The 13,968-nt window shown below is 51.4% G+C and overlaps 1 protein-coding gene across 2 annotated transcripts; it reads right to left on the reverse strand.

The window, feature by feature from the left end:
* Nucleotides 1–391: 391 nt before the first annotated feature.
* On the reverse strand, nucleotides 392–12,597 carry ABCF1 (ATP binding cassette subfamily F member 1). Of its 2 annotated transcripts, XM_065884902.1 has the most exons (25): nucleotides 12,525–12,597; nucleotides 8,844–8,890; nucleotides 8,552–8,644; nucleotides 8,265–8,394; nucleotides 8,089–8,126; nucleotides 7,894–8,004; nucleotides 7,191–7,265; nucleotides 6,996–7,109; nucleotides 5,946–6,050; nucleotides 5,568–5,690; nucleotides 5,081–5,181; nucleotides 4,898–4,983; nucleotides 4,445–4,584; nucleotides 4,211–4,359; nucleotides 3,840–3,923; nucleotides 3,514–3,638; nucleotides 3,211–3,323; nucleotides 2,949–3,120; nucleotides 2,772–2,846; nucleotides 2,618–2,688; nucleotides 1,376–1,408; nucleotides 1,123–1,291; nucleotides 871–935; nucleotides 704–776; nucleotides 392–558 (listed from the first exon to the last, which is right to left on the reverse strand). In XM_065884902.1, the coding sequence occupies exons 1-25, from the start codon at nucleotides 12,595–12,597 to the stop codon at nucleotides 392–394; spliced, it is 2,532 nt and encodes an 843-aa protein (XP_065740974.1). The 2 variants fall into 2 exon arrangements, with proteins under 2 accessions (XP_065740974.1, XP_065740975.1); XM_065884903.1 differs by lacking the exon at nucleotides 5,946–6,050.
* Between the last annotated feature and the right edge of the window lie 1,371 nt (nucleotides 12,598–13,968).

A 13,968-nucleotide genomic window follows, 5' to 3' on the forward strand; every position in this document is an offset into this window, starting at 1 on the left:
TATCACTTAGGTCGGCATTAAATCCACCAGAAAAAAGCAGCACCACTCACAGAACAGGGCAGCAGCTGGGCCTGAAGCTTTGAGGCGGACCAGACGCAGGCTTCTGAGGACAGAGTCTCAGACAACTGGCCACATGAGCTTGGCTGGATGCAACCCCATAACAAAGGTCACCTCTGCTTGTACAGAGGGATTTCAAGAACAAGGCCAGCTCAGTTATCTGAAGAGAGCAATCAGACAAGTCTTTCAGAGAAGAGGAAGCAATCGAAGCGGTATCCTGGTCACATCAAGACCACACTCCGCCTTCATGTACCCGAGTAGCTACTGCGCCAGTTGCAGACCAGAGCAGACTTCCGAGTGGAGAGGAGACGAGGGGATGTCCAGGAAGGAAAGCTCATTCTCGGGGCCGGCTGACCATGACTTCCCCCAGGGCCTCCAACACCTCCCGCTTGTAGTCTTCGAAGTCGCCGTCGATCTGGCTAACACTCTGCTCCTCCACCACCCACAGCTGGCAGCTGGTTTCTGTGATAAGTCGGGCATCATGGCTGACGACGATCACAGCTTTGAAGAAAGATGGCGAGAATGGAGGGCAGAGAGGAAGGAGGAAGAGGGGGATCAGAACCTGAGAGGAGGGCGCCCAGCCGAAAGACACCACAGCCCGGTCCCCAAGGCGGGGAGGAGGAGGGCGCGCCCTGAGCTGACTCACCACCCTTGTATTCGTTGATGGCCTCCCCAAGAGCATCGATAGACTCTATGTCCAGGTTATTGGTGGGCTCGTCCTATGGGGGAGGAGGCATCCCGTGACTGAGAGTTACGACTCTTACCTTTCTCTTCTGTCACCCTTGCCCCAGCCCTGCAGTCCAGCTCACTCACCAAGATGAGGACATCGGGCTCCCGACAGGACAGCTCTGCAAACACAACTCGGGCTTTCTGCCCACCTGTAGCAAAGGGAAAGGAGATCCACCACACCTTTCACCACCTGACATTTCTGCAGGTAAACCCTGAATGTGTGTGTGCACACGCGGTGAGGTCCCCCAAGTCCCAGTTCCTCTTTCCTCCTGCCTCTAGGGACAGTCTGCAGGTATGAAGGCTAAGGACGGGGACACCTGCCCTGGCCCCTGGTACCAGAGAGTTTGCAGATCTGGATGGTGTGGGCGTGACTCTCCAGGCCAAAGCGGCCCAGGCACTTGCGGGCATCCTGGTAGGGCAGGTTGAAGCCCCGTTGCAAGTACTCGGTGGGCGTCTCCTCCATGCGCAGCTGCTCTGCATACTGCTGGTTGAAGAAGCCAATTTTCTGCCCGAGAGAAGAGGGAGGTGGTCAGTCAAAGTCATACTTCCTCTGTCAGCCTCTTACTCCCTGATTTCCAAAGCCACTTACCAGCCGGTGGTTCTTCCTCATTTCCCCACGAGTCTGCAAGGAAAAAGCAAGGGGGGAACTAAGGGGAAAGGAGCTGCAGCTCCACACCCCAACTTTTCTGAAGGGGAGCTAAACACCAGAACCGGGCTGGAACAAGCCAGCATGAGAAAGGGAACACGGGCGTCTCCTGAACGTGACCAAGGCAGGCCCAGGAAATCAGAAGCAAGAGGAGAATGAAGGAGGGGGAGACAGAAAGCAGAGATTCAGAACCAGGAGCAGACTGACCACAAGTAAAGGACCCCTGTCCCCACCCCCGCCTTCCAGCAAGATGTTTTCAGGGTTCCACCTCAGATGGGGATTAAGAGACAGTTTGTGTGAGGATCTAGAACACCTTTCTGAAGATCTACTCTCTGTGGGTGTGAGGCAACGGGCCCTCTCAACACTTTCTTGGAGGGCAGACAGATGGCTACAACCCACCTAAGCACTACATAACACCGCAAAAGTCCCCAAAGCAATTCCAGGGAATTTATCCTAAGGAAAACTAAATTCATGAACAGGTATAATAAGACTATTTACTACAGGTTTGTCCTTTAGTGAAAAATCTAAACGACTGACATCAAATACACTACGGTAGATCCACACGAAGTGAACGCACACACAGGATTACTGGCACGGAAAAACACTTGATGTACATTATCTGGAAAAAGCTGGCCACAGAACAATTCACACGATAGGCCACTTTCGTTAAAAAAAGTTATACGCACGCTTGTAAAGGAAAAAAAAGGGAGAAAGCAATCCATCGAAATTAATACTGGTCACCTCTGGATTTTGCTCTGGCTTACGAAACTTTTTTTTTCCAGCTGTGCCGCGCAGCTTGAGGGATCTTAGTTCACGGACCAGAGACTGAACCCGGATCCATAGCAATGAAAGCTCTGAGTCCTAACCACTGGACCACCATGGAATTCCCTGGCTTGTGCAATTTCTAACCACTCTACAATGGGCATGTATTTCTTGCATAACCGAAACACATGGGGGGTGGGGAGGCATGCCCCTAGCCTGGCCCCACTTCTGGCTCTTCTCCCCGCCTGATCTAAACCGTCCTCCTCTACAGCACCTCTCAAGGAAGCGCACCATCCATGACAAGTTCTGTATTTAACTCTCCACGGCACAGAGGGGCCCCCAACTGCAGCCTCTGGGGAAGAGCCGTGTGCTCACGCTTCCGCTCGCTCGTCGCCATCCCCCCTTCCTGGCTCCTGGACTCACCGGCGTCAGCTTGCCTGTCAGCAGCAGCAGCAGGGTGCTCTTCCCCACACCGTTAGGGCCCACGATGCAGACTGCCAGAAGGAAGACAAAGGTCAAAGAGGCGAGGTCCCCAGAAACTCTCCCCGGGGCTCCTGAGCCTCCCCTGCCAACTCACTCCTTGAGTCCATGTCAATGCCAAAATCCAGATTCTTAAAGAGTGGTTTCTGCCCCTCATAGCCAAACGTCACACCTGAGAGGCCAGGAAAAGAAGCACTTTATTTTCTCTTCAGAGTCCCCCGAGGGTGCCCTGAATGTCCTGGTGTGGAGGGAAGGCATGGCCGCGGCCGCTCACCGTGCAGGCCCAGCACCGGAGGGCTGAGCGGCGGCGGGTCAGGGAACGTGAAGCGCACAGTGTACTCCCTGGGCCGCTTCAGGAGCTCGGGGGCCTCCTGTGACTCCTCATCCTGGTTTTTCCTCCGGCACTTCTGCTGCTTTCGAGTCAGGGCTTCCTTTGTTTGCTTTTCCTGGGGAAGAAGGAGACACCCGCACCCTTTACAGAAGGCCTCAAAAGGCAGGCAGGGCCCGAGTCCTCCCAGGAAGACCCAAGTGCTCACCGCCTGCTTGGTGGACTTGCCGCCCGCCTTTAACTCCTTCAGCTTTTTCTCCTGCTTCTCATACTGCTTCAGCAGTTCCTTCTGTTTCTGCTGGTACATCTTCTTGAAGGTCACTGGGGCAAGAGAGGGGAATGGGCATCGATGGTTGTCCCTCTCCCCAGCAGGACGGGGGAGGATGGGGGCAGGCGTCGTTGTCTAGAATTCTGAAAGACTCAGAATTATCACCACAACCCTACAGGCCCTCCCTCCCAGGCCCTTCTCCAGGAACCACCCCTTTCCTTGCCCGCAAACGACCCTCCTTACTGTAATTGCCCCTGTAGTAATGGAGCCGCTGGGCATCAAGATGGATGATATCGGTACAGACGTCATCCAGGAAGCCCTGGTCATGGGAGACGATGAGCAGCGTCTTTCGCCAGCCTTGGAGGTAGCTGGGTTTTAGAGAAGAGCGTGGAAATGTCACAATGGCCAGGTTAGGGTGGAGTCAGGGGAAGCAGACAGAGCACGGGGGCAGGGAGTGAAAGAGGGGGGGCTGGAGTGAGAGGTGTCAAGGACAGAGTGGAGACCAGCTAGAGGAAACGAGGGCAGAATGCGAACCAACGATGCAAAGGCTGTAATCAAGGGCTACTCACTTATTGAGCCAGATGACAGCATTGAGGTCCAGGTGGTTGGTGGGCTCATCCAACATCAGCAGCGTGGGCTCCATGAATAGCGCCCTAGAGGGCAGGGCAGCAGAATGCAGAGTCAGGGGGAAGAAGACCCTTGCTCAGAGAACCCAGAGAAGCCTCTGGTAAGTGGAGCCTGAGACCATGAACACTCCTTCCCAACCTCTCCTTAGACAGTTCCCAGGCAGGAGACACAGACAGAATACACCCCCAGGTAAGGAGAAAAGACCCTGAGTCTGGCACGGCAGGGAGGGAGAAGACGGCTTTGGAAGAACGGGGAGAAGGGAAAGAGCCCTGGTGGATGGTGCTGGAAGGCAGGGTGATGAGGGGGGGCCCACCTAGCGAGGGAGACGCGCATGCGCCAGCCCCCCGAGAACTTCTGTGTGGGTCGATTCTGCATCTCAGGGTCAAAGCCCAGACCGGCCAGGATCCGGCGGGCTTTGGCCTCTGCAGCTGCCGCCCCGGTAGCCCGCAATTCCTCATACACCTGGGAGGAGGGAGAAGAGGACACATGCTGCGAGGTCCCAGGAGCCCCCAGTCTTAGCCCGTGTCCCCTGCGCCATCTCCTCTACCTTCTCGAGCCTCTCGGCAGCCACGTCATCACCCTGCTCCAGCTGTCCCTGAAGCTGCCGCTCCTCTTCCAACAGCTTCAAGCGCTTGGTGTCGGCTCGAAGAACAGCCTGCACGGCCGGCGTCTCATCGGCTACCACCTCTGGGGGCAGGGGAGAAGTCAGGGTGCCCCAAGGGCCAAGCCTCCTATTCCCTCTTCCCTATAGCTGTTTCTGGTTTGCCTGACCCTGCCCAGCTCTTTGTACTTGTTCCAAATAAAATACTCTCCAGTCTCTCATCTCTTCTCCCCCTTCTTTAGCACCATTTCCCAGTCCCCAGTCTCCCCACATAACCCTTCCAGCTCTACAACCACGGTTTCTTCTATTCTTGGTTGGCTCCTGTACCCCAGTGGCGGCCCCCCTCAGGCCCCTCGGTTTCACCTCCCCATCAAGCCCCTCTCCCACCAGCGGCCTCACCCTGTTCACAAAGCAGCACGTCGATGTTGGGAGGGATGCTCAGGGCTCGGTTGGCGATGTGCTTGAGGAGAGTAGTCTTGCCCTTGCTGGGGGATGAGAGCTTTTAGGACCAGGCTGCCTCAGAGAAGTCTCTTCTCCTTCCAGCCCCGCCCCCCTCACAGCTCCAGCCCCTCCTCTCCTCACCCATTGGGTCCCACCAGCCCATAGCGGCGGCTGGCGACAATGTACAGGTCTGCGTTGACAAACAGCTCCTTGCCGTGGGCGGAGATGCTGAACTTCTCCAGCTGCAGGTGTCAGGGAAGGAGTGAGCACATGAGAACTCTCCCTTCCAGACAGCAGCTGCAGCTTTCTCTCTGCAGGGAAGGCCCCTCTTCTCACCACACCGGCCCCTTCCCCAACCACTGCCTCTAATCGGAGTCTCCAAATCCTAAGCTCGGCCAGCCTGTCCCGCCTTGCTTCCCTCCAAGGGTGGACCCTTATGCTGGCTCTTCTATCTTCTCACTCAAGTTGGCAGAACTCAAGGTGTAGAGAACGGCTCCAAGCTTTCTTCCCAATGGACTTCCCATTCATACCCACTTCCTCGGCTGCCGTGGCCACTCAGGGGAAGGTGAGAAGTGGCATGTCCCTGGGTAAGCTGGTAGAGGGGCCCTTACCTTGGCCCAGACCTTACCTTGATGTCAGATGCGTTTTCTAACATGGCCTGGCGGGAAGACACCTCTGCTTGCGACACGGAGAAGTCATTTTCAGCAGCACTGGCTGCTTTTAATGAAGCCACCTGGCGCTCATACTCCATCTGAGAAGGAAGGAAAAATCACATTTGAGGCTATTGCCTGCCACTTTCCCATCACCACAATACAGCCCCACATCACCAGACACCAAGACAAGGCTCACAGAGAGCAGTTATTTCCTTACTCCAACTGTTCTACTTGACAGAGCACCCAAAGCGCTCCTTCTTGTCCCCTAATTCACATGTCCCCTACTTGAAGTGTTAAGGAAAAAAAAAAATCAGGTTCTCCCACCTTTGACCACCAAGAATCCAAGGTTTTACCTGTTTCTTCAGCTTCTTCTTCTCCTTCTTGCTAAGGTGAGCAAAGGGACCATCAGCCTTGGACTCCCCTTCCTCCTCCTCCTCCTCTCCTTCTTCCTCTGAGCCCTGTGAGAACCAGGGCATAGTAAAAACAAGGGACCCCTTCTAGAACTCAGAATTCACATCACGTACCCCCAGTTCCACAGTCAGCTCTGTCTCTCTCCACCAGGGTCCTGAAATACACTGGTGGATCCGCTCCCATTCTCATACCCGCCCTGCTCTCCTTGCAGCCCTATATCCGTTTTTGCCACCAGAAATGGTATGAGTATTTATGTATGAAACGTAATAATGTATGTATACCTGTAACTATGTAACTGCCAATACAGTGTAATTGAGGATTATATGAGGTTCTTTTTCTCATGTATCAGTGGCCTACACATTAACATGCAGGGGAAAGGTCTAGAAGCCCTAGCATACAGTCACTGAGAAATCCAGTAAAATCAGAACTAGCAAATGCTAACAGTACGAGGGAGCTCAGAGATCACTAGATCACACAGATGAGGAAACTGAGACCCAAGGAGATGGAAAAATGTACTCAAGGTCACACAGTGAGTGGTGGCAAGAGCCACAGCTCAGACTGACTGAGGCTAACGCCCGCAGTATTTCCTCTCTGGGTCAGGAGTTGCCAATGATGGCCCTTGAGCTAAGAACGGTTTTTACACTTTCAAGGAATTTTTCCAAAAATAGAAAACAAGAAGAATATGCATCAGAGATTGTATATGGCCTGCAAAGCCAAAAATATTTATTATGTGTCCCTTTACAGAAGTTTGCCTGGGACTTCCCTGGTGGTCCAGTGGTTAGGACTCCACGGTTTCAGTGCCATGGGCCAGGGCTCAATCCTTGGTTGGGGAACTAAGATCCCGCAAGCCATGTGGCAGGGACAAAAAAAAAAAAAAAAAAGTTTGCCAACTCCTGCTCTGGAGAGTAAGAGCACCCCCAGATCCTGCCCCCTGCCCAAGGGCCACAGAGTCCTAGTCCCTCAGCCCACCTTCCCAACACCAAAATACAAACCTGCTCTGCCTTCTTGGCCTTCTCCTTCCCTTGCTTGGGTGGTTCCTCTTCTTTTGTTATTTCCTCTTCATTCTCCTCCTCGTCATTGTCCAGAGCAGCAAATTTATTTTGAGGCTACCAGGGAAAAGACAGCAAGTTTGATGAAATGCTCTAATTCCTGAGACCCAGCCCCTCCTCCTGCCTATACTCCCTCACCTTGGCCTTCCCCTTTGACTTCTCCTCCTTTCCCTTTTTGCCCTTGAGCCCTGGCTGTTGTTCCTGAGATACAGCCTGGAGAAGACACACACAGACACACACAAATTAATTTGCTATATTGTAGCTTAACGAGTGTTTCTAGGGGATCTAGGAGTAGCAGTTAACTATACTGAGTCTGCCAGGGAGAAAATGAGACCCAGCAAAACCCTAGTCTCCGGCTAAGGGACTGTGACACAGGCAAGTGAGCCACGTGGGTGAGATGACCCTAGCACTGGAGGGCTTCCTCAAGAGGACACATCTCGAGACGAGGTAATGGATGTGGGCTTAGTGAAGGTGTTCTAGGAAGAGGGAAGAGAAGGCATAAAGAACAAAGGTTTCAACACACAGTCAAGCTGGATGCCAAGATGTGATCAGGCTAATCTGAAAGGTATACATGGAGAAGTCCCAAGTAACCCTGCAGAGGAGTCCAAGTGGAAGGACAAAGACCCACAGGCCTTTGTTTTATATTTGGAGTTTGAAAGCAACAGGATCACTGTAAATTTCCGAGTGATGAAGAGCATTTTAAAAAGCTGACTCTGACAGTGTAAGCAAGACTGGCCTAGAAGAGCTAGCTGAAAAGCAAGAAAAGAAGCCGGGAAATTACCACACTGTGGCCAGAGGTGCTACACGGGGTGGGAGTGACTGGCAGAGCCATCACTATCACCTTATTGATCCGATTTTTCTCTGGCTTGGCTGGCTTAGGAGGATGTTTTTCTTCCTCCTCCTCTTCTTCCTCACTCTGATCCTGAATCAGGGCTGCAAAAACATTACCACCCTGGAGAATGAAAGGGCCAGAGAAGTCAGCGGGATGGTCAAGGCTGCACCCCTGGGGTCTCTGTCTACCACACAGATGGCTTACCTTGGTTTTCTTCCCTCCTCGGGGTACTGGGGCAGGTACTGAAATGACAAGGGGAGAAGGTGAGAATTACAATGTCCTGCTCCTTAATCTAATCCAACTCCACAAGCAAGGAATGCAGCTCCTGACTCTTCATGACTAAAGGGTTCCAGGTACCCATTTCCCCTCGGGACATTTACCCTCATCCTCCTCATCACTGGCCGGCACTGAGAGCTTCTTAAGACGCTCCATGAGCTCCTTCTCCTCTCCGTCATCATCCACATCCTTTTTCCGACGGCTTTTGCGAGCATCTCGCTTCTTTTTTTGCTGCTGAAAGCCAAACAGTGAGAGAATGAAGCCCAGGCCGCTGATGTATCTCTGCTCCCGAGAGCGCTCCCCATCAGCTGAGTGAACCAGTGTGGGCTGCAGAGGGGCTGGCGGACCCATGGATGCCTCCATGTAGTGGTGGGTCCCCTGACACCTGTACCTGCTGTTGCTGCTGCTGTTGCTGCTCCTTCTCCTTGAGCACTTTCTTTTCTTCCCCAGCTTGTCTGTCTTCTACTGCCAGCTCTTCAAAGAACTATAACGGGAGTTAAGATCTAGGTAAACATGGTTCAGAAACCAACCAAGCCCTTCACCACCACACACAAGCCCAGGGACCTTCCACTCCATCCCACCTTGCTCCCTCTCCTGACGAGACCTCTTCCCCTCCCCTGGGCCCCCACCGCCTTCAAAGGGCCACCTTCTGCTCAGAAACACCCACAGTCCTCTCTCCTCACCGTCTTTTTGGTCTTCCTGTCCTTCTTCCCTTTCTTCACCACTTTGTCTAGAAGGTTAAGCAGATATTGTGAATGATGATTTGCAAATTCCAAAGCACTCTGATCTCTCCTGCCAAGCTCTCAGTGGTCCCCACCCTATTTACTGTTTTTCTAGCTCAACTACCGCTCCCTAGACATTGGCACAAGACAGACACAAGACATTGGCCACAAGACATTGGCCATAAGACAGACAATGGTGGCTGGTCTAGGGTAGCAGTGGGAAGCAGAGAAGGAGAATCCACAGGGTGATGGCAGAGGTGAGAAGTAAGAGTATTCAGAGATGACTGCAATGTTTTTAGCTGGCAAAATTAGCTGGGCTAGTGGTACCACTGATTAACGCAGGATATACTGGAAGAGAAGGACCCCTCTCCCCACCCCTACCACCCGTGCGGGAGAAAGGTAGGACAAAAATATGAATTCAGTTGGGGATATGTCATTTTTGGAACCTACAGGCCACGGAAACAGCCATCTAGTAAGTCAACAACAACCTGGGTCTATGCCGCACCTGCTCCACTAGCACTTCTAGCACAAGTCACTAGCTGTGATTGTACTTGATTGGGCATCAGTCCTTCATCCTAGAGAGCGACCTGAGACTACTTAGCTCGTGTTCCCAGGAAGCAAAGTGGGAAGTCGATAAAAGTTTACTGACTGAACAAATTCCAGCTTCTCCTTTCTGTCCATCCCCATTACCCTGAATGCAGGGGACTAGGTCTAACTCCCTCCCACATCAGACTGGGAGGCAGCCAGCAGCCTCGTGACTTCCCTCCACGCCCAGGCCTGTCCACTATCACATTCGTCTCCCAACCATCCCATCCACCCACTGCTACCCAATTCTATCCAAAAGCACTCCTGCAATCGCTTGGGTTTTTTTTCCCCAAAAAACCCCAAAACAAAGGCTTTCTGCTATCTACCACATTGAGTATTCTCACACCAGATTTCCACCTAGTCCATAGTAATCAGTTATTCAGATACTGAGCATCTACAGTGTCAAAAACTGGAGATAATAAAGGACAATCGCTATAACTTAGGACCTCACAGACTAAAAGGGCACATCCTATCTTGTCTGCTATCTCTGTTTCCCTAACCATACCCGGGTTCTGGACACTGGCTTCTCCCCACTCCTTGGTTAACTCCCAGGCACGCTTATGCCTGTCTTTGCTTCATCTGTGACCTCCATCCTGAACACATTTCAAAATCTGATCCCCATATTGGGTGACTAGCGTGATGGAACTGAAAAGATGTGCAGGAGAAGGTAATGAAAGGTTTTATAAGCTATTCCACGGAGTCTAACCCTAAAGCCATTAAGAAGGAGGACCCACTGCAGTACACGAGAAGGAATGACATGATCAGCTCACCCTGACAACACTGAGAGTGACTTAGACACTAAGTATCTCCAAGGACTAACACAACCACACCTCCTGACCATAGGGAGAGAAGCCTGTGCACAGGTTCAAGCGTGAGAAAGTATTATCAGCAAGGAACAGGAAAAGGCTAAGTGTGGCTAAAGCTATGCTGTATCCTCCACATCTCCCCCTCTAATGGCTCCTCCCCTTAGTAAGTACATCACTGAAGTGACTCCTAATTTCAAAGCCAAGTAAAGCACTTTCCGTAACCTTACAATCTCCTCCCCCAATTACTGTTTCTATCCTGTCTTCATTGAGTCTGAGTGCAGTCCACGCTAGCTCCACCTCCTCATCTCCTGTTCCTTTTTGAATATACTGCAACCTGATTCAGCTGTCATCTTCTAATGAATACTACTTTTCTCAAAGCTGTCACTGTCCCCTTAGTTGTTCAACCCGAAAAGATTTCTTTGTAGTCCTTATTTTGCGTGATTACTTGGCAACATTCCATGCTACCTACCTCCTCATCCTTTTAATTCTCCTTTCCTGTTGTTACTTAGAGTCAGGGATCCTGCTGCTGCTGGTCTGCCTCTAGTTTCTCTGGCTGCTCTCCTTTCTCGGTCTCATCTTCTCAGCCTCCTTCTCCACCTTACTTCCCTTAATTGTTGAGGTTCTTTTGGGTTCCCACCTTCTACGTCTTTTCGCTTCAATCTGCATTCACTCTCTAGGGGATGCCCCGTACAACTACACTCACCTGTGTCTTTACTCCTAGTCCAGCGCTCTCTCCACAGCCACCGAACAAACTCTCTCCTTGCCATCTCCTCTTAAAATTCCCCAGAAATCTCCAACTCAGCATTCAAAAGCTGACCTTACCTCTTCCCGCTCCCCACTCTACAGGCCACTACTGCTTTCAATAAATAGCCTACTAACCGCTGCAGTATTCAAGTGAGTGTCAGCCTTAATTCTTCTCCCTTGATTTAGCTGGTTCCCAGTTCCAGTCAATGCCCTGGCTTACTCTCTTACCACTTCTCACCTGGATCATTACCAGAGCCTCCTAAATGGTCTCCCTCCCTCCAACCATTCCTTATGCACTTCAATGGGTCCTCCTTCTTAATGTTTTTAGGACTAAGTTCCTTGGAGTAGTGTATAACACCTTTCATTATCTGTCTCCCGCACGTCTTTCCAACCCCATCACACTAGTCACACAATACTGGGAACCAGCCAGGCTCAACGACACCTCTACCTCTGCATTAACTGCACCCTCTGCTTGCTTAGGATGTTCTTCCCCTTGCTAACTCACACTGATCCTTCAAGAACGAACTCAGCTATCACATATTCCTGGGAGGCTTTGCTGACACTCCCGCCCTATCTGATAGATGTTGCCCCTCTCTTTTCTAGTCCCATAGCATTCTCAACACATTCATCACACTCTGTCAGCCTCTGTCTGATTAATGCTCTGTCCCCTCCACTAGGCTTGCCCCTTCTCGATAGGCAAGGCTTATCTTTCATCCCTACACCTCCAGTTCTTCTGCACAGCACCAGGTACAAAGTAGGCATCCAATAAATGCCTGCAAAATTAGTCACTGTATACCTACTATAATTATTTGTATCCATTTTTATCTCCCTCTTGAAGTACCTTCAAGCCTGGTAGGATGTCTTCGTATTTTTTTCTCCCCTACCCAAAGCACAGCATTCACACTGCATAATTAAAAACAGGTGCTCCATAAACATCCGCTGCTTTTAAGTAAACCGTAATCCTCCATTCCAACACCCAGTGTCTATGCTCTTGCTCCAGTTGAGTCAGAAAGGTGTCTTACGAAAGAGCGCAAGGAGTCATCCTTTCTTAAGAAGCAGGTGGGATGCTGGTTTCCACGGGTGAGTGTGAGAATGTGTATGTTTGTGTGCGCGCGCGCGCGCGAGAGAGAGAGAAGGTCGAGGCACAACTTATATCAATATGTAAGTGCCGGATGTGGAATACCGTGTGGTAGGGAAGATGTCCAAATGAGAAGAAAACAGGACTTTCTCAGTTCTCCCCATCTCTCCCTCGGTACCATAAGCTCTTCCTCGTCTCTTTCCCAGTCTTACTGAAGTTCCTGCGTGACACCCCGGCACCTCTTCTTTCGCCGGCACCCCAAAAGCCCTCCTGCCAGGGCAAACTCTTCTCGGCCCCACTGAACGCATGCGCAGTAGCCTCGCACGGCCCGGTCAGTCTCGCGCCCCGTGACTCTCTCCTAAGACACGCACACACTTCTCTCTCTTCTTCTCTTTCCTATCTCCTTCCCTCCCTGCCTACCAGCCTCACCTGTGGGGCTCGTGGTCTCTCCGTCCCCGATCCACTCGGGCTCCGGCGGCTGCTGTTTGGGCCCCTTCGGCATCGCGGTGGCAGTTACGGCAATCTTGGCGGCGCCGGGTGCTATTTCCGGTTCCGGCAGCTTGGGGCCCGGAACGAGGCGGGCTCTCTAGGCCTGCGCTGTCGACCCCGCCCCCGGATGGCCCACGAGCGCCGCGCCATCATCTCCGGGGAGTGCTTGCGGCGGGGGTCCGCCCACTCGGGTCGCGACAGCAAGTTTATGACGGTTGGGGAACCCCAACGCAGTGACTCCGCGACGCCGCGTGACTAAGGACTGAACATAATAATTTCCGACTAGTATGAAAGAGTAAAGTCATGTTTTCTCTTTTCTTAAGAAACTGAATGCTACCTTGTACCAGCCCCGTGACGTCTGGTTAGGAGCAGAAGGGCACAGTCCACCGACTCAGGAAGAGGCCTTGTCGGTCAAGTGTTGAGATGTGTCACAAAATCCCGAGGTGTAGAGGTGTAAACGAGGAGGAACTCTAGCCTAACAAACAGAAATCACGGTGCGGTGGAGCTTCAGTTCACCTTTTTTTTTTTTTTCATTTTTGGTAACAGCTTTTCTGAGGTGTAATTGAGTTACCATAAGCTGCGTATACAATAGACAGCCAATAAACTGCAAAGTGTACACTTTGATAAGTTTTGACATGTACACACCGGTTAAATCACCACCACAATCAATATTTGGGTACTTCTTTTTTTGTGTGTGTGACTCTTGGATTCATTGGAACTTCCTGACTTTTTTTTTTAATAAATTTGTTTTTACTTTTGGCTGTGTTGGGTCGTTGTTTCGGTGTGCGGGCTTCTCATTGCAGTGGCTTCCCTTGTTGCAGAGCATGTGGGCTCTAGGCACACGGGCTTAGTTGCTCCGCGGCATGTGGGGTCTTCCCGGACCAGGGATTGAACCCATGTCCCCTGCATTAGCAGGCAGATTCTTAACCACTGCGCCACCAGGGAAGTCCGACCTCGGTGTTTTTAAGAGCTGGGCTGGCCCTCACATCTAGGCCATGGTGTTCTCACATTGAACATAACCTCAGAACACCCATGCCAGACAAGGCCAATCTGTGACTGTGATGAAGTAAGACAGTCTATAATCTTGTGTAAGTGCAGACAAAAACAAGGTTACTATGCAAACCATAAATTCTGAACAGGTCCCTCTCAGCTAAAATGAGTAGTAGCTGCTTTTTTGCTAGTTACAGCTTCAGCCATGTTTCATTTCTCCCCCCAGAGGAGACTCTGTTATCTGTGGGTTCCACATATTCGGATTCAACCAACCTAGTATCAAAATATTAGGGGAAAAAAGAAATTCCAGGAAATTCCGAAAAGCAAATCTAAATTTGCTGCATACCAGCTACTACTTACATAGCATTTACATTGTATTTATAACTATTTACAT

Source organism: Phocoena phocoena, chromosome 10 (genome assembly GCF_963924675.1).
Source record: "Phocoena phocoena chromosome 10, mPhoPho1.1, whole genome shotgun sequence".
Lineage (NCBI taxonomy): Eukaryota > Metazoa > Chordata > Mammalia > Artiodactyla > Phocoenidae > Phocoena > Phocoena phocoena.

What these genes read in the sequence shown, in the direction of transcription:
- ABCF1 (XM_065884902.1), bottom strand. Translation starts at nt 12,597, where the DNA reads ATGCCGAAGGGGCCCAAACAGCAGCCGCCGGAGCCCGAGTGGATCGGG. An exon ending in AGAAGAAGCTGAAGAAACAG is followed by an intron (nt 5,691 to 5,945) that starts GTAAAACCTTGG and finishes CTTCCTTCTCAG; the next exon opens with ATGGAGTATGAGCGCCAGGT. An exon ending in ATGCGCGTCTCCCTCGCTAG is followed by an intron (nt 3,924 to 4,210) that starts GTGGGCCCCCCC and finishes CCTGCCCTCTAG; the next exon opens with GGCGCTATTCATGGAGCCCA.